At 43.6% G+C, this 25,826-nt stretch overlaps 1 protein-coding gene across 1 annotated transcript in view; it reads right to left on the reverse strand.

The window, feature by feature from the left end:
• The window catches only part of RGMB (repulsive guidance molecule BMP co-receptor b), a 40,570-nt gene extending 38,114 nt beyond the window's left edge, over positions 1 to 2,456 (reverse strand). Inside the window, exons 1-2 of the mRNA XM_063129570.1 lie at positions 2,180 to 2,456; positions 36 to 113 (exon numbers count right to left, since the gene is read on the reverse strand). Coding sequence (XP_062985640.1) covers positions 36 to 40 — 5 coding nt within the window. The 5' untranslated portion in view covers positions 41 to 113; positions 2,180 to 2,456. The remainder of the gene's footprint in view (positions 1 to 35; positions 114 to 2,179) is intronic.
• Between the last annotated feature and the right edge of the window lie 23,370 nt (positions 2,457 to 25,826).

The raw sequence follows: 25,826 nt of genomic DNA on the forward strand, positions 1-25,826 counted from the left end.
CCATAAATCGCCTCCCAAACACTTGGGCTACTTACATCATCTTTAACCCTTCCGGCGCCGAGCGGATCCCGGGACTTGTCAAATCGACATCGCCGAGAGCAGGAAGTCAGGACCTGATCGGCAAGAAAACAACAACGCGAATAATAATAACAAAAATTAAATTAAAATGTCACTGCGAGGCGGTCCTCTGGCGAGGCCAAGGGGGAAAGGGTTTCTTTCGATCGAGCCTGGCTGGAAGGAAGTGATGCGATCGGCATGAGCGGAGTTGGTGGGGGGGGAGCGGCGGTTGCAGCCCTGAACTGGAAAAATGCAGAGTAGCAGGTGCAAAAAGCATTTGGGAGCCTCTGGCCGGAGCAAGGGAAGCAATTCGCTTCCTGCCCATTTATCTCAGGAAACCAGCACTCTCGTCCCTCCGAAACAAAGTTAACCTCTTATTAGCCAGCAAGCCTCAAAAAACTCTGCAGCCTTCTTGACGTGTTTGGGGCTCGCTCTTTCTTTCAATTCGGGCAAATCATGCAAGGGTAATTACGGCTGTCAGTGAGATGCTGGGAGATGATTGGGGGGGGGGGGTCCCTGCGCCTTTTAGGCAGAGCCTCCAAGTTGGCAGATTAGTGGCTTTGAAATTGACAAGGACATCCCTCGCGCACAGCCTAACTCCAGCAAAACAACAACAACAACGGAGTCTAGGGGCGCCTCAAAGGCCAACGCATTTATTCACCTTTATTGTGCCTTTATTATGGCACGTCTTTAAGATGCCCTAAGTTTCCTAGTTGGTTTTTCAGCAACATACTAACACGAGCACCACCATCCCCATCTTTGAAAAACTAAACTCCGAGGGTAGTAGCCAATGTCAGTCCTACTTAGAGTAGACCCGTTGAAATGAAAGGGGCTGAGGCTAGTCCAATGTTACTTCACAGGAAGCCAGACTTTGGTCCTTAGTGATCGCTTTGAAATAGGTCCCGAAAACGTTTTACTGGGAAGAGAAAGGTCCCTTGGGGCTTCTTACTTTCAGGGAAATGTATGCTAGGATGCTCTTGCGCTGTCCCGTTCCTAGGCTTTGGCCCAGTCGCCCACTCCCTCCGGCTTACTAAAACCTGTTAAACTCTCTCTTTCTCTCCGAGCCTGAGCACTTGTACTTCGAAGTAAGAAAGTCCGTCGAAACCCAACGGATTCCTTTCTTCCAAGCAAAGGCATGTTAGAATCGGGCCATTCGATCCCTCCACTTTCGCCCCAGTAGTTCCCCCCTGCACCTCAGATCCACCGCGGGACCAGAGATCGCAGCCCGGGCGCTACTCCGAGCCCAGACTTCATTCCAAGCCAAGCTCAGTGAAGGATGGCAAAGACAACCGCGTGTGAACGGACGGCGTTCTTCGCCCCGTTCACACGCGTCCACTCTCGCCGCAGTTCCTGGGGAAGGACACCCCGGGAGACGAAGGCGGCTTATTTCCAAGGCAAATGGATCCTCTGCAAGTTGGTGCTACGCTCGGCCTTCTGCCTGACTCCCAACTCCAGAAGAACCTTCAAGTATTCCGTTTAAAAATCGCAGTTATATGCTCTTATTCACACCACGGCCGCTCCTTGTTATTACTGATTCTTGTTAGTCGACACTGGGTATTAGAGAGTATAATGACAGTAACCATCTGATTATGATCCCGGGGGTCCGGAACAATCCTACGATGCATGTTTACTCGGAAGTAAGCTTCAAGGGATCCGATGGGATTACTCCCAGGTAAGCGCCAGGCAGGCACACCGCATGGAACCACGTTTCTCGTTTGACGTCAACTGGGGAGGGGGGGGCGTCGTTTAGGATCTGGGCGCGGGGCTGCCTATTTCGTCGGGCTGCCTCCAACAGCAGCCCTCTTTGCCTGGCGGTCGGAGGAGCTACCGGCCGAGGCTGCTGCCCTTCCGCGCCTTGCGTTGATGGAGGTTTTTTTCCGCCCGTGTTCAGGAGCTCCAGGTGTTCGCTTTGCCCGAGGCCAATTCCCTCCACAAGTGATGCGATTTTCCAGGAATATGTACACACACACATTGGGGGGGAGGGCACGGGGAGGGGCCGATCCTCTCCCTCCCACCCCCCTTGGTGGAGAGGGACTTCTCCGTCGCGAAAGAGAGAGTCAGCGAGAGGCGAGCAACCCACCGGCGACCTCCTCCCGCAGCAGCGACAAAACAAACAACTCACCGGCAGCATCGCCTCGTCAGTTTCATCGCTGACGTTTCCCCCAGCTGGAGCCGCCCGCCGCCAAGAGCAGCCCAGGCGACCAGGGCAGGCAACTCACTCCCCCTCCCGAGGAGGAGGAGGAGAAGAAGAAGAAGTAGTGGGGTGGAGGGAGGCGACCAGGGCCACTCCTCGTGCCCGATTCGCAAGCGACCCGCAGCGGCCCTGCGGGAGCTCCAAGGGCCGCCTTCGCTTCCGAACGCTGACACCAGCGCAGAGATAGCGGAGCGCCGGCGATGACGAGCGCGATGCTCTCCGCGCCGACAAATGAGGAGCGAGAGCGCCAAGCGCTGCGGGCCACGACGCCTCCAGACCCTGCAAGCTCCCAGCCGCTCTCGTATTCCCCCCACCCCCACGGCCGCCGCGCGCCACATCACTGCCCCCTCCCCTCCTGAAAACTGCTGGAACGTACCTGCACATCTGGACCATCAGCGGGCGATCCCGTCTGGTCCCTTCTTCTGCCATCATACAAAGAAGGCTTTCTGTCCTCGGCTTTCCCAACACTTACTATTTCTTTTCCTTTCTTTCTCTTCTCTCCCCCACCCCACCCCACACGCTCACCCTGTGGCCCGCTCTCCAGTTTTTAATTCTTCCCCCTTTTCTTTCCGGATATTTCATTACTACCAAACAACCTGCGTTCCTCACATCTACGATGGCCAGTCAATCAGCTATTTTTGTTTTGGTAGTTCATTTGCAAAGTCGTCCTATGCTTGAAATAGAGCAAATCATCATCATCCTCATCATCCTCATCATCATCATCTCCCTGCCCCAAGGGACAAACAGAATTTGTTAGCTAGAGAAAGAAAGAAAAGAAAAGGCCAGGATCGTTTTGTTCACAAAAGGGTATTTTTGATTTGAATCTCGTATGGCCATCATTTTGCAAGACCTTGCTCTGAAAGTAGCCTCCCTGAGTTCAAAAGGACCAGGTATTCTGTACTACATCCCTTGAAGAGTGCGACCTAGATTATAATTTCTTGGGAAGGGCAACCCATGACTTGGCTCACTGTACTTTTTCAAATCAAATGTCACTTCTGAGTTTCACAGAGTACTTGTTCTCATGTGCATCCTCTTCAGCACTGGAATCAACCAATCAATGCAGATCAAAAGACCACAGAGTACAACCACTAGGTGTGATTACTTTTCTTATTTCAGATTTGTTCTTAATGAATTTATTTCTATATTGATAGGGTATGTATCTTCCTGGAATTGCTCACACAAGCTTACAGGGGGGCATCATAGCAGTCTTTCTTCCAGGCATTGGTTAAACATTCCAGCATCAACAGTGCATCAGCTTTAGCTTCTCTAAGGGCGCACTCCTATGCATGTTTAAACAGAAAAAAAAGTCCTATGATTTCCAGCATTCCTCAGCCAGCCATGCTGACCGGGGAATGCTGGGAACTGTTGGATTTATTTCTGTCTAAACATGCATAAGATTGCACCCTAAGAGGCAAATCATTCACCAGGCCATCTGTCTATGCAATATCCTAAAGCAGGAGTGGGCAACTTGCAGCTCTCCAGATGTTATTGGGCTGCAACTTCCATGAGCCCTAGCTAGCATGACCTATGATGAGGGATGATAGGAATCTAACAGCATATGGAGGGCTGCAAGTTGCCCACTCCTGGCAAACTGACTTGCTTGCTAATAAAGAGTCACTTATGAACTGCAACTGGATTGAATATTATCTGAATGAGTTTTCAGGCCTGCAAATTAGTTGTGTGTCCCTTCGGAGACAATAAGATGACCCTCAACATCTTTGAGAGATGACAATCAGGAGTGCTATGGGTCTCAGTTGAGTGCCTATACCAACTCCCCTTGCAATGGCAACATCCGAGGTGCCAGGGAGCCTGGGAAGTGTTGTTTTCCCAAGGCACCTGAGTTCTTACTGTGGACACCCTAGTTACAACAAGTCATGGGATTCTGTGTCTGAGACACTGCTGAGCCTACTTTTGTGGGGAGGATGCTTAATTTGTAATGCTGGTCAGAATTATGAATAGGACAAGTTTTTATTGAGGTAAGGTTGAACCAAGTGAGGTTGAACTTTGATGGCATCACTAAATATGCCCCATTGTTTCAGGACATATTTAACCAGTATCTACCTCTTCTACTTTTTAAAAACATTTTAACTTCAACACTGCCTCTATTTATCTCTCTGAATTGGATAGCTTATGTCTAGGTTTGATTCCCTTAATATTTTCAATTGCCCCACTGTCTTGCGATGTGTTGATTGTTTTGCTTACGTGAAGTATCCAGATTGTTTTACAGAATCATGTTTATAGGTGGCTTTGATACAACATGATATCTCTACTTGCCTGCTGTTTTTCTGCCAGGGCTCTCACACCTTTATCAGCTACTTAGCAGGCAGAAATTCAAGAACTTGAGCTTTCTATCTCTTCATCTTCATCCAGGAAATCTTCTCCTTTTGGCTTTCACTTATGCAACTGTAAAGGCAAATCCTTCCATTTGTACAAGACCTACTTCTGCAAAACAAATAAAGTTCCCCATTATTGTTTCTATTATATAAAATGCATCACTACATTTCATGTGACCGTATTCTAAAGATCAAAACAGCCATGGGGGTTAGGTGCATGGGATCAGGCTCAGGAGCACAGTAGTCAGAGAAGGGCAGGGGTAACCTTCCCACACATTTGTGCAAGATCCTGACAAAAATAATAAATGCAGCTTATTTTCTGTCGCAAATAGCAGGTGTGCAGATTCCAGCCCTGATTTCCCTTCCATTTCCTACCACCAGAGTGGCCATTTTTGTTTTCAAAAAGCTGACATTAAATGCAATAACACATTTAATCTAACATGTAGTTTGGCCCCAAGACATTACCATACAATCAAAAAGTAAATAGAACCTTAAGTTAAATTCTTAAACTAGGGACAGTATCCAATACTATCACTAATGTAAATCATGCTGAGCTAGCATAAGCAACCTTTATTGCAACACCAATAGCGTTTGCTGGCATGTCAGGTTTTTTGGGAAAACCAGTCACACCAGCAACCCACCAGCAAATGCCATTGGTGTTGCACTAGAGGTTGCTTATGCCAGTGCAGCATAATTTACATTAGTAGTAGTGTCACATTGGATCCTGTCCTAGAATTTTAGTTAAGACTCCAATCTTTAACATGCTTACTTGGATGTAACTCTTACTGAAATCAATGTTACTCCTGAGTAAATATGTTTAGCATTGAGGTGCCTATGGACCCTTCAATATATGAGACTGGGCTTGCTTGCAAAGAATCTATTTCACCCCCTTCTTTATCCTACCCACATCTCTACCTCTCTCTCACCATGCTTTTAATATGAACATTGCTATATATTTTGAATTGAATATGCTAAAGCATGATACAGGGTGAGACCAAGGAAACTGGGTGTCTGAAGTAAAGCAGCAGATACTATTTCTCTGAAGTCAAGGGGGGGTCATATCAAAGGCTGGTCAAGTTATTCTAACACTCAAGGTAGACCCACCCCCCACCCCCACCAAAGCACCTCTGTCCTTTCCTGGCAGGAAAATAGAAGAAGTATAAATGAATAGATTAAAAAAAATGTTGCCTTTTTATAGCACCAAAACTCTGCTCCTTCAGGCACCTGCCTCACCCTGCCTAATGGTGGTAGGACCAGGATACAACTTTACAAAATAGTTAGAAAGACGTTTAACATTACAGCTGCAAAAATACCAGGAGTTTTCATATGGGTGGTTTGGTGCCTTTTAAAATGTTTCTGGTGAAGTTGTGTGCCAATGGCATCTCACAATGATTTGTGGGCAGAAAAGTTGGGGTGTGGGTGTGGGTGTGGGTGTGACCATTTCACCAACTTTCTCTAGGGGGATGAGAAATTCTCCAAAATTTTCTGAGAGGATGGTGGGTACCTGTGGCAGTAACACAGAGGCAGTAACACAGAGATACTTTCTTCTTTCCTAAGATTTTTCTTGTTGCTGCCGAACTATGTTGACAGCTGGGCTGCCATTTTGTATCCTCCACAATCCCCTAGACCTAGTATTGCTGGGGGCAGGGGGGGCAGGGAATGGTGGCCATTACAAAATAATGGTGGGATACTTGGAAAAAGTTCTGCCATCTTTTTCTAAGGAGGTGTGAGAAAGAAAATTCTTAGAGATCTTCCCATGGGGGGGGAAAAAGTCTTCTGAGAAATTTCAGCTTGGTTCTGCTTTTTGCCCTTAACGCAGTGGAGGTAGAAACAGAAAATCTGCTCTCAACAGGAGGGGGTGGAGGCTGCTTCAGCCTTTTCAAATGGAACTGTTTCCACAGTGTTCAAAGGGATGAAGGGGAGAGAAGAGCCTGGGTAGGAAAGCCAGCGGGTGAGATGAGAGCAATGATCTTTAGCCCTTTGTCCAGTCTGTTTCCAAATGCACTTAGGAGTATGCTAAAAGGCCCAAAACACCAGGCTCAAAAATCAATCTGTTTGTAGATCGCTGAGGAGGTTCTCTAATTTGAGAAACCAGCAGTGCTGGCACTGTTAGGAAGTATCATAAAAAGTGAAAGCAACATTTCCCATCTAGACACATAATTTCAGCAGTCTGGGGGCTTCAACAAATACCAGAGATTTGCTTTCTAATCGTACGGATTAAACACCCAATTTCATTTTACCTTTGGAGTACATTGGCATGAGATAATTGTTGTGTTTATCTAGGAAGTTATTTTTTTAATGAAATATTTCAATAAAACACAAGTGAAATAATTGCCAAGATTTCAATATATCATCATTTTCTCAAGATAATGAAATAAATCACTGCACAACATCTATTACAAATAAATAAATACATACATCACATCTGAAAAGGTACATGGTCAGTAAAGGAAGACCAATATGAGGTCCATATTTTTTTTAACAGCTGTTACTGCTTTTTTAACGCCTTCTTTTACCTTTCTATGGTTTTGTCTTTATAGGGCATCTAAAAGGCTAGTTGGGCTTAGCTGTGAAGCTGATTAGGTAGCTTCTCGGCTGAATCTACCTCACATTATTGTTGTGGGGATAAAACAGGATAATCCATAAGCATGACACCTTGCACTCTCCTTGTGGTAAGTAAATGCAAGCAGAGGCTATTCTGAAGAGCTAGAGGAGATACCGATAAAGATAAGTGAGAAATTCTTTGCATATTTGTCCATTGCCTTGATAAGGAGAAGATGCATTCACTCAGTGACCTGGTTTGCATGATTACAACAGCCCACCATGGCTTATTAATTATTGTGGTTACACTGCCCACAGATGCCAGGTTGGCAATCAAAGCTCTCCCCTGCAGTGGCTTCTTGTTACATGTGAACCTGGTGAGAGTGAGTTGTTGGGATGCTTGACAAGTCATGTAGAACCCTTGAGATGTTTTAGGGTTGTGGGTGGCTTGTCAACTCCCCCAACAACCCACCCTCACTGGGTTGACCTGTAACAGCAAGCTACAGCATGCTTCCTCTATACCCTGGATATTCAAAATGGCAGCTGCTGCTACAACAAGAAGATCCACATGGAAATTCCCCCATGGTGGCTTCTCATTATGTGCAACCTGGGCAAAGGCCTCTGATTCTCACAAGCAACACAGTATATATAGCCCATGCTAGTTTCCTGCCCAACTGAATACAGATAGGTGTAGCATTAGAAGAAAAGACTACCAGGCTCAGTAAGTCCAATGGCCCAACTGTTTCACCAATTTATCTGAAATAATAGGAATATGTCTATAGTTCACAAGCAGAGCAGAATTGAGATAGCCTTCCCATTTTGTCCTCTCAGAATCTGGTAATTGAAGGTATATCTCCTCCTCCCTCCCAATCCCCTTTCCTTTTGTGTCATGTCTTTTAGATTGTAAGCCTGTGGGCAGGGACTGTCAAGAAATACTTTTGTAACCCACCGTGAGAGCCTTTTTTGGCTGAATGGCAGCATAAAAATGCTTAAATAAATAAATAAATAAATAAATAAATATTGTCTTTGAATAGCAAGGTTCCATTTTTAGTTGTTATGCTTCATAGTTATTGATAGAACCATCCAACATAAAATCATTATTTTTCAAAAGTCGTAAAAGCTCACAATCATAATCACATCTTATGGCATGACAATGAATTCTATAATCCAATTATGAATTGTGCAAAGTGCTTCCTTTGGTTTATCCTTAACCTGCTGCCAGTCAGTCCCATTGGATGACCCACAATGATAACAGGAGTAGCACAGATGTTGATGTTCCACCACCATCAGACCTTGCTTCTTTATGGAGCTCCCTTGCACTTCCAAGTCCCACACTGGGATGGAAAGAACTTCTTGGGCAAAACACACTTCTTGACATTGGTGGCCCTTGGGCACTGTTCTACGAAGTGCTCCCTAAATTCAGTCCAGACAGCTCTTGAATAAATCTCCCTTTAATTTAGCTTACTTTCTGGCTTTGTTAGGATTTGAGGTGTAGGTGAGCTCCTTCTGGAATGCTTCACCTATGGAATGGTTGTGTCAAGAGACATGACACCACCATATGCTCACTGAGTTTAGAGCCTGTTTTGCAGATCTACGTCATGCTCATAAAAGAAATTACACCTAAGATTTCAATCTACCGGACCGAAAATTCACTGCAGCAATCAGGAGAGGAGTAGCTTTGATTAAAAATAAAAAATCCTAAAGGCAACTTTCATGTGTTCCTCTCCTCCCTCTCCTTCCCCTGTCATAAGTGCAAAAATGATCCTGCACATAAAATAATGATGAGGAAGAGTTCAAAGCAATTCCAGGCAGCTTGCCTCAGAGGGTGTTTTCTAATGCGGTTCCAGTCTTTTTCTCCCGTTTCGGTCTCATGTTAGAGGTTTTGTCTGGGAAAAAGAGCAGATTCTTTTAAGGAAAGAAGGGTCCTTTCCTTCTCTCAAGGAAGATTAGGCAGCATGTCTAAGTACTTAGCTTGTTAGGACTAAAATAAACACAGTAATGAAATAAACACATTGTAATTCAGTCCAGAATTGCCCCCTTCAGTTCATCATCAACACAAGGGACCTTGGCTTTGGCAGTCATTGCTTGGCTGATTTTTGTCTGATTTCCAGACCTTCTGACACTTAGAAGAATGATCCCCTCTGGGGTTTCCTTTGGGGGTTTTTAAGCAACTAGAAATCTTGCAAAGGAAGATGCAATGAAATCTGTTCATCTCTTTGGCTACCCTTCAAAGTTTAAGCCAACACACACACACACACACACACACACACACACACCCAAGCGTGCACACACAATGACATTAGCCTCAGCATAATAAACAGGCTTCCTTGAGCAGTTCTCTATACAGTAAGAGCAAGCAAAAATATTTCTCCTGCAGCTGGATACTGCAGATTTGACATCCTGATGCATAGAATCAAAGGGTGAATCTAAGCATTCACTTTTTGAAACAAGGTAGTTTAGTATTCAGTGAACATCCAGTCTCCAACCTGCTATAAAATCATAAGGAGAGTTATGCTGGATCAGACCAAAGATCAATCTAGTCCAGCATTCTGTTCACCTGGTGGCTACCCAGCTGCCTGTGGGAAACCCACAAGTAGAACATGAGTGAAATAGCACCCTCCCACTCCTGTTCTCCAGCAACTTGTATTTTTATTTTATTTATTTACAATATTTATATACTGCTCCATATCTAAAATAGATTCCAGGTGATGAACATAAGAAATAAAATAGTAAAAAGATTAAAAGATTAAAACAACATTTTAAAATAGTTCATATTGGAGGTAATACATAGGGTGACCATATAGAAAGGAGGACAGGGCTCCTGTATCTTTAACAGTTACATAGAAAAGGGAGTTTTAGCAGATGTCATTTGTATGCATGCAGCACCTGGTGAAATGCCCTCTTCATCACAACAGTTAAAGCTGCAGCAGCCCTGCCCTCTTTTGTATCTGGTCACTCTAGTATGGCTCCTGCAGCTTTTTGCAGATGACACAAAATTGGGTGGGATAGCTAATACCCTGGAAGACAGAAACAAACTTCAAAGTGATCTTGATAGGCTGGAGTGCTGGGCTGAAAACAACAGAATGAAATTTAATAGGGATAAATGCCAAGTTCTACATTTAGGGAATAAAAACCAAATGCACAGTTACAAGATGGGGGATACTTGGCTCAGCAATACTACAAACGAGAAAGATCTTGGAATTGTTGTAGATCACAAGCTGAATATGAGCCAACAGTGCGATATGGCTGCAAGAAAGGCAAATGCTATTTTGGGCTGCATTAATAGAAGTATAGCTTCCAAATCACGTGAGGTACTGGTTCCTCTCTATTCGGCCCTGGTTAGGCCTCATCTAGAGTATTGCGTCCAGTTCTGGGCTCCACAATTCAAGAAGGACGCAGACAAGCTGGAGCGTGTTCAGAAGAGGGCAACCAGGATGATCAGAGGTCTGGAAACAAAGCCCTATGAAGAGAGACTGAAAGAACTGGGCATGTTTAGCCTGGAGAAGAGAAGATTGAGGGGAGACATGATAGCACTCTTCAAATACTTAAAAGGTTGTCACACAGAGGAGGGCCAGGATCTCTTCTCGATCCTCCCAGAGTGCAGGACACGGAATAACGGGCTGAAGTTAAAGGAAGCCAGATTCCGGCTGGACATCAGGAAAAATTTCCTGACTGTTAGAGCAGTGCGACAATGGAATCAGCTACCTAGGGAGGTTGTGGGCTCTCCCACACTAGAGGCATTCAAGAGGCAGCTGGACAGCTATCTGTCAGGGATGCTTTAGGGTGGATTCCTGCATTGAGCAGGGGGTTGGACTCGATGGCCTTGTAGGCCCCTTCCAACTCTGCTATTCTATGATTCTATGATTCTATAACACCTACTGAAATTTTAAAGATACAGGGACCCTGTCCTCCTTTCCATATGGTCACCCTAACATAGCCATCATAACTTGTACCCATTGATACCCATTGATAGCTTTGTCCTCCACAAATTTGTCAAATCTTCTTTTAAAGTTAACCAAATACATCATGTGGTAGTGAATTTCATAGTTCAACTATGTGCCATAGTTCCCATATGGCTGCTTCTGATCCTCATCAGCTTGCACAGCAGGCAGAACTGATTTTAGCATGAGCTTAGACATTACATTATGAGTCTGCACCAGGTCTGGAGGCAGCACTCAACATGCCCAGGCAGCTGCTGGGGACTGAGGGCCCAGTGTTACTGAGTTGCAGTGGAAGGTACTTGGGCAGCTGCTAAGTTTCCACAATGCTCAGGAACAACACTCCACATAACAGTGGGCAGCTCATAGCCACCCATTGCAGATCACTAGCACTAGTAAGCTCACCAGGTGGGCACTTTACCAAGAGCTCCCTCACACCTGGGCCCAGCCCTGGTCTGCACAAAACCTACCAGAGTTGTTCACTTCAAGTCCCAGACAGCCTAATTACCAAAATGACTGGACAAGACATCTCACCTTGGACAAGTCCAACCCTCTGTTGTGCATGTTGAATTAGTTCTTTAGATCCTGGGGAGAATTTAGGCCAGGCATGAGCACCCTCTGGCCCACAGGCTGGGCATGGCCCCTACAGGTTCCTCATCTGGCCTACATGCTTCTTTTGCTGTTATCTCTGATACCGACCAGCGATAAAGGCCATCAACCTGCAAAGAGCTGTTGCAGAGAATTTTGGTGTGCATTTTGTAGGCAAGTTTGTAGGTACGGCTTGCACAGTGTCATGGAAATGATTGTGCCAAAGACGCTTCACTTTTGCCTCTGCTTTGCAAAGTGAGATATGTTTGGGCAGGGCAGCAGCAATAATGATTTCTCCTGACGACTGGAATAATTTTGTTTTCTCTTGGTGACAGCATCAATTTCATATCACAAGCTGCTTGATGGCAACTGACCTGGAAAGATGAAGCACGTGTCGTGTAACTCCTACCCTGCATCATCCGTGTTTACTTTCTCTTTCTTCTCCAAATTAAACTGCATACATTTGTTATGCTGGAGACACCTGGGAAGATTGATAGTGTGCTCAGAAAGACAGGTTCCCCCTCCTCTCTGGCTTGAGAATGTCAGATAAGCAATGAATATTAATACTTTTTTTTATGCAACAATGTTAGCATTTCATTAATTTCAACTCAAATAGTCCATGATATCATTTGATAGGGGAGAGATCTCTTGTGGGTCATCTGTTCTATCCCCTTATGGCAGAATAATTTGATTGCTATAAAACTTTTTAAATTTATGGGTGTCAGGAGTAACCTTGAAACATATGAACTGAAAGAGAGTCTACAGCTACACTTGGCAACTGTTTTCTCAGTTGCCAGACAATTTCTAACTGTCCAACACACCCACCCTCCATTTTCTGTTTTAGCATTAATCCAAGAAATTCTCTTTTGAGAACGGATCAAATTGATCTTGATTGAATCTGTAATCTCTTGCTAACAGTTGGATTAAGCAATTAAAGTGAGAGAGCTAATGGGGTGTAGTGGATAAGAGGAGGAGTCCTGGGTTCAAATCTCAGTAAGTCCAGCAACTTATTGTGGGGAGGGGCTTAGGCAACCTGCTAACTCAGCATCAGACTGCAGTACGTCAGCTATGGCTGCCATCAGATGGATGGCTTCTAGAGCTACCAATGAAAAGACAAGAGGTGGGATCCAGATTTAGTTCTAGTTAGAGCTGATCTATTGAAATAAATGAGATTTACATTAGTCATGATTGTGTTAAATCCCATTGTTTTCAGTGGATCTATTCTAAGCAGGAATGTACAGATTTTGTTATATCTATTTCGTTTGTGTTTTGCAGATTGTCTGGCATTTTTCATTCCATCTTCATTGACAGAATCAGATATTTATGTATGAGGATTTAGTTCTTTTGCAAATGCGCATTAACACTAATGCACACTTGCAAAAATGGACAATTACAAATGAATGAAATTGCACAAATCATCCTCCAAAGTAAACAAAATGGTCCACAAGTCTGTGGACTCAGAAAACTGAACTTGAGCAATTCACAAAAAGCTAGGCTGCTGTGGAATTGCTGGCCAGATTCATAGAAATCTGAACTCATTTGAACCCATTGCAGATTTCTCCAGCATCCCTAAATCTAAACACAATTAAATTAGATCCAAATAATCTGCAGTTATTCAGTCTTTTCCTCCATAGCAGATATTTTTTGGAGGTGTGTGTGAAAATGAAAATATGGAAGAAGCAGGGGGGAAATATGGAAAGGCTGCAAGTGGAAGACATCATAGAACATCATCAGAGGGGGGGGATTTTCACATTTCCCCACCATTGCTATGGCCTCCTGCTGCTGTCCCACAACAGCAACAATCTCTTTACACAGGGAGAGAAAGAGGAAGCAGCAACAGCCACGTGGCCCATTCAGGGGGCATTTTTATCATGCCACTTTTCTTGCACACAGCAAGAAATGTTGATACATTCCATTTAAAAAAAAATAAGATGGATTAAAAGGGGTCTATTTTGCGTTGGAAAAATGAGCGGAAGGTGTGGGAGGCATGCAGGAGGCTGATGTCATAGTCTAAAGGATGTGCAAAGATCCGTAAGTGGAAAGTAGCAAGCGTGCAATAGAACGCTCATCTGATGACGCTCGTTATCCAGATCTCCCTGTAGAAATTCTGTGAATGAGGCAGGGCAATTGCATTATGAAAACTTTTGTCTAGAAGCATCCAGTGAATGTGAAGCAATTGCCCCGAGCAATTACCCATTAGGGCAGGCAACCCATTAATACCATAAATAAACTAATTACATATTCTTACAAAGCAAAGGGTGTCACCCATATGGCAAATGCCTTACCAAGGAAGACTACAAGGCGTTGACAGCCTTGTGCCAGGAGGGCTGAGACACAGTAGCCGGCTTCTGCAGGTCCCTGTGAGATGAGGCTGGCAGTCTTCCTGGGCAGAGTGGCATCAAGAAACTACAGAAGGTAGCTGAAGTTGACTTTGCAGAATAGTCAGGGAACTGCTTCAGGGCTGTCGTACCTCCCTGAAATCTTCTCAAAGCAGTAATGAAACATGAAAATGTTCATAAAACTCAGTCGTTTGGAAATTGTAGAACAATCCCAAATAACAATAACTAAAGACAATCCTGGCTAATTTACTTATAAAGTCAGTAAAACCTGACTGATGCTTCTCTTAAGAAAAAGACAAAACCCCAAAAGCTTCTTTCCCCTGGCTGATTCTTGTAGACACAGCAGTTCAAATATGATTCATATTGCACAGATGATGCTGTGGATGACCTTGTGCCTGCACTTAGAAAATGATAGCTGGGTTACTTGGGGTTAAACTTCAGTGACTTCAGCAGAGTTACATGAAGAGTAAAGGCTAAATTTGCCTTGTGTATGATAATGCCAGAGCAGAAGCCAATTGTTAAATATTCTGGTATTTTCCCCTTTTTGTAAATGTGATGGACTTGTTTGTTTTGAATCTAAAAGCTTCTTTAGACTGCTGGGTGGGGGTGGGGGTGGGGGAACCACATTTCCCTACCGTCGCTTTGGCTCCTGCTTCTGTCACACAATTGGGTTGAGCAGCTTCCTCCTCCACATGGGGAAGAAAGAAGAAGCAAGCAACGACCACATGGCCCATTCAGTGGGCATTCTTATTGCGCTGCTTCTCCTGCACCCAGCAGGAAATGGCGACAAGTTTCATTACAGCCCCCGAAATGGGATTTTCTGGAACTTTTTTTACAATGGGGAAAAAAAGCAGAAGGAGCAGGTGATGTGCGGGAGGAACATGAGTGTCCTACATGAGTGTCAAAATGTCCTGCGAAAAACCATGACCGTCCAGTCGCAAGCATGTGGTAAAACACCCGCCTGAAGAAGCTCTACGACTTGACTTGGGTATCTTTGAAGTTATATTTTGATTTATTTTAAAGAGCATTTTAGCTTTGTCGCAACTGTTAGATGTTATGTTTTAGGGTTCATTTCAGTAGTCAAACTACAGAGGTAGATTGCTATTTGATTTATTTCTGAGCCAAAGGTAAGGTGTTAACAAAAATGGGACACCATAGCAATTTAGAATATTTCTCTACCCTGGTTAGTGACTGTTGGTTTTCTTTTTTCTTTTCTTCAAGTGTCTGGATTTAAAAGCAATTGAAGTTCAGGGAATCTGTGTTAGGTTGATTTGAATGCAGAAAGCTTCCTCCAGCTTCTTATTACAGCTTTAGTTAGAAAGCAATATGGGTCTTTGGGGTTTGCCTGTGGCAGAATGATCTAAAGTTGAGTGAGAGTCTACAAGATTTAAAATGCAAACGCTTTTCATAATTGGAAAGGCCAGGAGTGAGCAGGATTCTGAAATTGAATTTCTTACCCTAACTCAAAATTGTTTTTATCACTAAATTCGTAATTGTGACCATTAACTTGCATCTCACTGTTGCTCTGCTGATACAGGAAGAATCAATAATGAAATAGTGACATACAAGTAAGCTGTTTAGTTAAGATTATGACAAATTGTTCAGGTCTCAGAAAGTGGCTTCTTCCAGAGCAATGCAGATTTTTATAATGTGTAGTCAGCACAGTCACAAGATAACAGCATAGGAAGCTGCCTTAAATGGAGTCAGATCAAGGGTCCATTTATCTTAGTTTTGTCCACTGATTGGCAGTGACCCTACCAGGTTTCAGGGAGGAGACTTTCCCAGTCCTATCTGGAGTTACCAGGAATTGAATCCAGGACGAGCGGAGGTTGGTGGGTCCTATGCTCAGCACCTTAGACAGCTTCTTTATAGTCATGGCTAATTCTAACTGAAATCCAGAATGGATTCACAACCCCACTGAAATCGGAGGCACCAGCCTCCACTGCCAGGGCCCTTTTGCCTACAAAGCATGTGCCCTGCCCTGAGCTCCAGCTCTTTCCCAGTGCAGGTTGTTGCCTCATTAATCAAGACAGCAGAAAGGTTGGAAACTAAGGGTGTGCACGGACCCCCCGCTCCGCCCCGCGGGCTGATCCAAAAATTTCGGATCGGCCCGCTCTGCTCCGCGCCGCTCCGCCCATACTCCACTCCTTTTCGCCGCGGAGCTCCGGCTCCGAATCGGAGCTCTGCAGTGGAGGGGAGTGGTGCCAGGTAAGGCTGGGAGACGAGGGCGGGGTTTTTTTTTACCAGGCCCTGCCGCCGTCGCCGCCCATGCGGCAACGGCGGCAGAGCCCGGTAAGGGACCAAGGGGGAGGGGGGGCCTTACCTGCCTCTGTCCGCAGTCCGTCGGCTTCTTCAATTGAGCCCACGGTTCAGCCAGGAAGTCTGGGCCGCAAGTGCAGCCTAGACTTCCTGGTTGAACCACGGACTCAATTGAAGAAGCCGAGGGACCGCGGACGGAGGCAGGTAAGGGAGAGGAGGGGGCGTTTACCGGGCCCTGCCACTGTCGCTGCATGGGCGACAGCGGCAGGGCCTGGTAAACCCCACTTACCTTTCCGGCAGAGCTCCGGATCGAGGCGAAGGATCCGCCTTCACCTCGATCCTCTTTGCCATGCTCCGCCGGCCCCCCAATCCTCTTCGCCTCCGCCTTAAGGGGAGGCAAAGCACCCCACTCCGCTTCTAATTCGCCAGTCCGATTAGAAGCGGAGCACATCCCTATTGGAAACCTTTGTGCTCCTACGAATGTTTTAGGAAGGCAGAGTACAAGGAGCAAAGAAGAGATTCAACTTGGAAAGGGGATGCAAAGAGAGTTACGGCAATTTTTGGTGCAGTAACTTCTTGCCTTGCCTTTCTAAGCCAGTGTGCTGGAGAACAGTAACTTTGTATTACGTCTTTTCTCTTTTTGGCTGACCATTAAATGATGGAGCGGGTGTCAGTTAAACTGGACAATTGTCTGCAGTCCAATACACACTTTCCTGGGTGTAAGGGGGTTTCCAAGTCTTCTTTAGATTAAAGAGTAGCATGTTTGCATACTGGTGCTTTGCTTCCAGCTTCTCTTGTGCCATTGTAATGAGCTGAATTACATGGGAGGAGAAGGGTGACCACGTGGTGTGCAATCAAAAACTTCCCCTCCTCTTGGTGCTCATGGCATTGAATGGGACAGTGCCCTCTAGTGGTTGTTTTGTAGCACAACTTTGGCTGCACACGGTAGGAAGTCCCAAGATACTTCAGAAGAATTGGAATATCCAAGTTTTGTGTTTTTTTAAACAGAGTAGCAGGGGGAAGGAGTGAAAGATGTACAAGAGGTTCATGTTGTTGTCAAAATGACCCACAAACATCCGTAAGTGGCCAGTCATGAGCGTGCTGTAAATCACTTGTTTTGAGAAGCCCCTAAAGGAGGTTAAAAATAAATAAATAAATAAATAAAATAAAAAAACGATCACCCTGGCTCATTCACAGAATTTGGCAGGGGGTCCAGATGACATTGTCTTCAATTTGTAATCTTCCTGTGTTTTCCCACTGCTTTGTCTGTCAATAATAATAATAATGGAAAAGCCAGCTAGGAGCCCTCTATTTTGAAGCACCCTCAGTTCCACTAACTCAGTAGACCTTACTTCTCAGTAGAAGGATTGCAGTGAGTATAGGATTGCACTGTCAGTGGTAAGAAAGAGACACCAGCATGTTAGCATGGCACAAAGTGGAATACTAGCTGATTCATAATTAGTGCTGGTGTCTCTTTCTAACCACTCAAAGAGATCCAACATGCACACAGACCATAAATTATGACGTTAGTGCAAACCCTTTAAGTGTGGTTGTTGTAAGCAAATCTAGCCATGAGGATCACTGACTGGATGACCACTTCCTTCCAGATTCAGTATCTACCACTTAATCATAGAATCATAGAATAGTAGACTTGGAAGGGGCCTATAAGGCCATCGAGTCCAACCCCCTGCTCAATGCAGGAATTCACCTTAAAGCATCCCTGATAGATGGCTGTCCAGCTGCCTCTTGAACGCCTCTAGTGTGGGAGAGCCCACGACCTCCCTAGGTAACTGGTTCCATTGTCATACTGCTCTAACAGTCAGGAAGTTTTTCCTGATATCCAGCCGGAATCTGGCTTCCTGTAACTTGAGCCCATTGTTCAGTGTCCTGCACTCTGGGATGATCAGGAAGAGATCCTGGCCCTCCTTTGTGTGACAACCTTTCAAGTATTTGAAGAGTGCTAAAGCATTTCTTACTAGACCAGAATGAGTTTGAACTTGGAAGTCCCACCGGGGATTCGGTCACACATACATGTCCATCACATGCTATTTATTTATTTATTTATTTATTTATTTATTTATTTACTTATATAGCACCATTGATGTACCATTGATGTCCAATGGAGATTTTTAAAAGCCTGATTTTGAGGGTGGGGCAGGGTGATTTTTCCAATGGTGTGTGTGTGTGGGGGGGGTTTGTCACAGCATTTGGAAGGGAAATACAACCCCTTTCCTCTCCTGTAGTAACCACCATCCCTGATAACCCCCCTGCATTCCAATTACACTTTAACCGCCCCCCCAACCCCAAAACCTCCATTGGTGCCAATGGAGGCTTTTAAAAAGCCCATATGCAGTTAGGGGGAAGGGAAGCAGGAAAGTCTCTTATTTCAGATTATAGATAAGAAATGTTCCCTGCTTGGGGCAGAGGGGCAAGGCCTGATGGGCAGAGCAGATAGCTCCTTTATTATGTCCCCAAATCAGAGGTCCCCCATCCATGGTGTATAGAATTTCAGAACATAGGAATCTCCTTTATAAGAGGCAGATTATTTGTCCATCTAGTTCAGTGTTTTCTAATCTGACTGGTAGGGTTGTCTGAGGTGCCAACCGCATTATTTCCCCATCCTTGCTTCCTGCTCTTTTCTTTTTAACTGGTGATATTAGGACCTGGACCTTCTGCATGCAAAGTATTTGCTACAGATCTATGGACTCTCGCCTCAAAAGCTTCAGTTTCAGGGAATTCACTGAGATTTAAGCATACCTACATTCTCAGCATTGTATAAACGAGTTAGCATTTACATAGTCTTGGGAGCATTACCTGGTACCATCAATGGAAGAATTCATGATAGCGAGAACCACCCCCCTCTGAATGGTTTGCCCTCTCTGATCCATCTGAAACATATTTCCATACAATCTGCTACTGAACCGTATTTCTTCAGCAATTCTGGTTTACATTAAAAGTCTTCCTTGCGCTGTTTTGCCTACTGTATCTCCCGTAATATTGTCACCTTTTCTCCCTAGCTTGTAAAGGAGCTTCAGAAAAGCAGATTTATTAATAAAAAATGTTTGTTCTAGGAGCACCGTGCTTTCCCCCCCAACCCTTTTTCTCTTTTAATGAGCACTTCTTGGCAGTCCAGCGCTGCAAAACAATCAAAGACAAAGTGTCTCTGCTCACTCTCAGGTAGGCACACTAGTACTGAGCACAGCGGGTCGCTGTATAGGAATCAATTAATAATTCACAATGTTCAGCATAATCAAAAGCTTGTTATAGTTGAGTGTGGAAAATATATGTGGATGCGCGTGCATGAGCGAGAGACAAGGGCATGAGCACACAGACCTCAAACGGTAATGGCAAATTAAGCTCTAAAATAGAACGGAAACTCTGAGGCACTAAATTACCCGATAAGGAAGAAAACTGAAGCACCTGTCAGGTTCGGAATGCAAAGATCATTGGAAAATTCCAAGCACTTTATTATTAACCACCTGCTGTACTTGGAACAAAGGACAATATCATAAACCGGCAGGTATACAGTAGTGCGGAGCTGTCTCTTCTACAACCTGAGGTGTCAGATCAGTTCAGGATTATTATTATTATTATTATTATTATTATTATTATTATTAATAATAATAATACATTAAGTCTCCTGAAATAAATTACCTTTGTGAGAAGAAAAAAACATGAATGTTTTGGGTCTTCTAATTTCACATCAGTTTCTGTGATGTAAAATATATTGAGAATGAGGCTAACAAGGTTAAATGAAATATTTTAGCAACTGTGTTTCAGGGCAGTTGCAGATGTGTGTTTAGTTACCTCACTAAAGTTGTTTTTGTTAATACAGCATGCATAGAAGTAATTTAAAAATGCTTTACAGAAAGTGTCACCTTATAATCCTTATGAGAGTCCTGTAAGGTAGGCCAGTATTTATTGCTACAGGGGTGAGGCTGAAGCTGATAAAATAGTGGCTTTGGATACAGACTTATATTTTAAAACCTGTGTTCCTGACAACTATGCGGGTGCGCAGGCATTTGCCAGACTTAAAAAAAGAAAAGCAAAAAGGAACCTGAAATGGCAGCATGACCTCCCACTTTTCCTGCAATTGCAGCACTAACCTGTGGCTTATGCCAGATGCTTGTGCCATAAAGCACAAATGATAAAGCATACATGACCTCCTTCTCCCACACATTGGTGTGTGGTACTTGATTGCCTTATAAACAGAGCCGATATTGTGCTGTATTGATTAACGTGATCACAGAGCAGCAATTATGTGTGAAAAACAATACAAACACAGTTGTGCCTCAGAAACAAAACAAGGTCCAGTGTAGACTCTGCCAGGGCCATCATTTCCATTCAACTATCTACCACAAACCCAAGATCTCTTTCAGATCCCATCAGTGTATATGTGAAGTTAGGATTATTTTGCCCGGAGGAGCATCACTTTACACTTACCTACATCAAGCAGGATTTGCTATTTTGTTGCCTGTTCGTCCACTTTGAAGATGCCTTTTTGAATGAACTGCTTGGGTTTTCCACCCTGAATTTAAGTTAATGCCTTAACAAATGTATTAGTCTTTCAGGTACCACAAGCCTCATTGTTGATTTTGCTGCCACAGTCGACAGGCCGACATGGCTAGCCTTTTAGGAAAACCAAGTACATTTTTATTCATCCAAAATCTTTTCTCACCTGTGTGATCAAGCAAATTAGGACTGATTCTTCTCTATACAATAATATCAACAATAAACATACTTCCCAATTTGGAATAACCTTAGTCTTATTGGTCAACATTGCCACTTGGAACAATGAGGTGGTGAAGGTTATCTAGGATATTAAAAATGTTTCCCTTTGAATATGTCACACATAGCGCGCTACCCTTTGCCAAGCATGCTGTTAGTTGGGAGCGGGCGGTGGTGGGGAGGCGGGGGGGGGAAGCTCCCCTCCCTTCCTGATATCCCCCCTGGCAACTTCTTAGAAGAAGCACTTTGAAGATTTTCCATTTTGAATAATTTGACTTAATGGGGATTTTAAAGCGAAGGGACATTTTCTGATCTGAAAAGTGTCTGAACCTTTTTGGAACAGAAAGCATGTTAACTCATCCCTTGAGGATGAAAATTGGGAAGAGTTCCTGCATGAGAGAACAAGTCTTTCAAGTTGGAGAATTAGTTGTAATGTCAAAGGCAAACTCATCCTGTAATCCATTTCCCAATGTGAAGCATTTGAGAAAACAATACATACAGCTCTCTCTCTCTCTCTCCAAATGGAAGACTTTGCATCATTCAGTATTACAGGGATCTGTAAGCAAATGCTTTGGTTGAATATTAAAACAGGAAGCTTAATTGTGTGTGTGTGTGGGGATTCTTTTGCTCAGGGGAAAAAAAGGGAAATAACAGCAGACTGCTATCAAGGGGGTGGAAGAATAGCTTGAAACCACCCCCCTTTGGATCCATTCCACTCTAAAATGACCGGTGGTAAGGTGTTTGTGGGCTTGGCCCAAGCTTTCTCTATGGTAAGATGGCAGAGAGAGGGATGACTGGTCACTTGAGAAAACAGATTTTCATAGATTTTCATAAAATGCGAATTTATATTCATTGATGTAAATCTAGAAAAAATATTATAATTTAAGCAGAAATACAATATAACTCACAAGAGTGGAATACAGACTGTGAGAGGGCGACATCTGCACCTACTCTGTCTGGTTGTTCAGGTCTTAACTATTGATACATAACTTCAAGGCCTCTGATCTCCCTTTTTTATCTCGAAATTGGACTTGAACTGGACAGCCCTTCAAACAGAGGGAGCCTGCAAATAGAGGGCTTTCTTCTTTAAAGGAGGACACATACTAACATAAAGACTAAAAGGGTGGTGATGGTGGTGGTGGTGGTGAGGTCATGCATGCAAGCCCCGCCCCACCCTCAATGTCCCTTCCTATTCAGCCCCCAACTGTTTCATGTTGATCTGGGAGATCCAAAGGGGGCTTCTACTTGCCTTCACTTTAATGGAAGTAGAAGTGTCTCTGCTTTTTCAAGATTCTGTTCATGGCCCCTAAAACAGATTGTTATTGTTGTTGTTTGTATGCTGGTCCTACTAACAACTGAAGGACATCCTAAAAAAAAAAGCCCTCCGTCTTTAAGCTGTGGTTCCAGATAGACATAGTTTTTACATAGAATGTAATTTTTCATCTGCATATATTTTAGTGACTGCCACCCCAAATATTTTTCATCTGCATATCTTTAATGAATGCCATTCCAAATAGTAAGAGAACATTTTCAGTATAAAGCCATTTATTTTTGTTTATTAAAATAATATCCTACTTTCCTGTTTCAAATTGAAACGCCCAAGGCAACTGACATGAACAATTTTTACTGTCTGACATTTATTTTAGTAAGGATATTTCTATAAAACTATTTGACAGACATGAAAATATTATAATATAAATGGAAAGCAACAGCACCGCAGTAAGTAAAAAGAAACTGAACACAGCAGGGGTTAATCCCATGGTCCAACAGGAACAAACAAGATGCCTTTAGTCTTTTTAAAGAGAAAGGTGCCCGAGATATTTAAATTATTATTATTATTATTATTATTATTATTATTATTATTATTGAAAATGTCACTGGATATTTAACATCTGTCTAGGTTCTGCTCACTACATCCCAAAAATACCTCTGACAGTGGGATCAATATCCGTACTAGTTAGTCCATGGGTCCTAGTAGCTGGGCTAGAAACACTTTGCCAAAGGATTTTTGGGGAGCTTTTTACTGAGTTGTGTCTAATAAAGATTGGTTTTATTGTTCAAGCTGTTCAATGGGGTGCATATGTGGCTCCACCCTCATTTGTTCTGGCCACTCCCACCACTGGCATAAGGTCCCTGGAAGATTTACCCATGAGGCAATACAGCCCTTTGGATGAGTAAGTTTTCACACCCCTGGTAGAAGTTCAAGAAGATATATGACAGAAGAATTTGTCCTGAGTTTTGAGTTAATTAGGAGTCTGGTGGTGTGGAGCTGAGGACCAAAGAAGCCCCAAACAGCAAACAGATAGACATCTTTTCATTGCTCAACTAAATGTTTATATCTACTTCAAAGCTAAACACTAGCGCCTATTGAAGCCTATGGTAATTTCCTTTATTGGGAATTGGTTCCCTCTTGCACAGCCTATTACGGATTCCTCACTATATCTGAATGTTTTTTAAGCATACCTCATTCAGATCAGACATTAAGCACAGCTGTAGGAAACAGACTGGCCGGGACAGGAAATGCTATCCTTTTCTCAGCTAACCTTTGCAAACCTTTGGACTGCAAGCTCAGTAATAAATCTAGGAAAGATTCAGGAGTTTTATAGCATTACTCGGCATGTTCAAGAGTATGCTAGAGCACAGTAAGCCACTCTTGGGATGGCCAGCTGTACATCTGGATTGTAGGCGTGAATTTCTCAAGAGAATGTTCCTTATAGCTGCAATAATCCTTCAATATGAAAAGCATCGGGAAATATTCGGGCTGCATAGGTATTGCTGCATACCCAGGTCTGTGTAGATTCTGTGTGTGTGTGTGTGTGTGTGTGTGTGTGTGTGTGCGCGTGTGTGTGTGCGCGCACACACACACACACACACACGATTCATGATTGCTAAAGACTTTTGTGGATAGGGAGACATTTTTCCCCTCTCTCATAATGCTAGAACTGGAGTTATCCCATGAACCTGATCAGTGGGAGATTCAGGACAGACAAAAGGAAGTACTTCTTCACACAGCACATAGTTACACTATGGAATTTGCTATCACAAGACATAGTGATGGCCACCCATTTGGATGGCTTTGAAAGGGGGATTAGAGAAATTCCTGGAGGAGAAGGCTATCAGTGGCTACTTATGGCTATATGCTACCTCCAGTATCAGAGGCAATATGCCTACATACAGCAGTTGCTGAGGAGCATGGGTGTGAGTATGTTGTTGCAGTCATGTCCTTCTTTTGAGTTTCCCATGGACAACTGGCCAGCCACTGTGTGAACAGAGTGCTGGACTAGATGGACCTTTGGTCTGATCCAGCATGGCTCTTCTTATGTTCTTATGTTTCCTTCTCTCTCTTGCTAATTTATCAAATATCCCAAATTACTCCCATCTAACATTATTTCCCCGCTCTGCTGCCCTCTCCTTTAGCTGTATACAGAAAAGAGGCTTATGGTGTGGAAATAGTCCCTATCATATGAGTGATGGGAAACAATAAAAATTATCACTCTTTATCATTCTTTAATTTCAATTCTCCAGGACACGTGCGCACGAGACATTTCATACCTCGGTACTCTTGTCATCTAGATCTTTACAGAAAGCCATTGACTATGTTGCACATCACTCCTATGCATGGAGAATGCAGGTAGCATGGCACCACAATATCAGTAGCTACTGAAAGGACTGTCTAGGGCAGTTGTTATAGAAAGTACATGTTTTTTTTTTTTTAAAAAAAATAGCTTTCCCTTTTTTGCCTCTGAAAAACAAAACAACAACTGTCATATTGTCCTTATCATGGCTTGCCACATTTTAAGAACATATTTGCACTGCTGGTAAGGTGGCAGGAGCCACCCAGCTAGACACAGCAGCCTTGTGCATTAGTAATCTGCAGATAAAACTGTACACTCTACAAAGCATTGAAGTGAGCCTCCTGATAACAAGTTAGCCAGTTAATTTCCCATGGCCTATTGCAATTTTCTGTTAAAGTGCTAACGGTGAGTTCTGAATCTTCCATGATTGTGCCCGCAATGGGGCTTGCTGTTCAGAAGTTGAACAACTCAATCTGAATTAAAATGTAAGCCTAAGTAAGCATCACAAACGTGTTCATCCAAGCTAAAACACAGTTGATGTCAAATCTGATGTGTTACCACAAGGCAACTCTGACAAGTACATCACCAGGGCATTACTGATTCAACATGCACCGTATAACACATTTCTGAACACCTAGTCAGCAAACGTCGGAGAGCTTCCGATACTTAGGAAGAAGAAAAATAAAATACCCACCTGTTGTGTTCCCTTTTCCGAAAAATGAGCCATAGACTTGAAGTTAATTAAGTGTGCAATCATTTTGACAGAAAAAGTCCTACAACTCCCAGCATTCCCCAGCCAGTTGTAGGGCTTCCCCCCCCCCCATCTAACCATGCATAGTATTTTGCCCTAAGGGAAGAAAGAATGATCTTTTTTGGCCTGACTAATATTACAGGCAGTACTTTCTTGGTACCAAAGTCTCTAGAGCTGGACTTCTAGAGCACTTCATTTCGGCAGGCGTGTCATTTTCCTGCTCCAAGAGTTCTACGTCTGTCTATCAATTTATTTTTTAAAGCTTAAAACCACAATATAAATCCACAATACAAAAGTACAACTAGAATGAAACCACGCGGCAATGCAGACATTTAAAATACAGATTTAATATACAGATTTAAAATAGAAGAGTTAAAAGTCTAGGATAGTAAATTGCTAAAATACTGGGGAAATAAAAAGGTCTTCACCTGGTGCCAGAAAAAGTATAATGCAGGTGCCAGGTGAACTTCTGCTATAGATGGAGCACTCTGAGATCAGAGCCCTCCGTCTATCCTAAGCCCTG

This window comes from Elgaria multicarinata, chromosome 6 (assembly GCF_023053635.1).
Source record: "Elgaria multicarinata webbii isolate HBS135686 ecotype San Diego chromosome 6, rElgMul1.1.pri, whole genome shotgun sequence".
NCBI classification, from domain to species: Eukaryota; Metazoa; Chordata; class Lepidosauria; order Squamata; family Anguidae; genus Elgaria; species Elgaria multicarinata.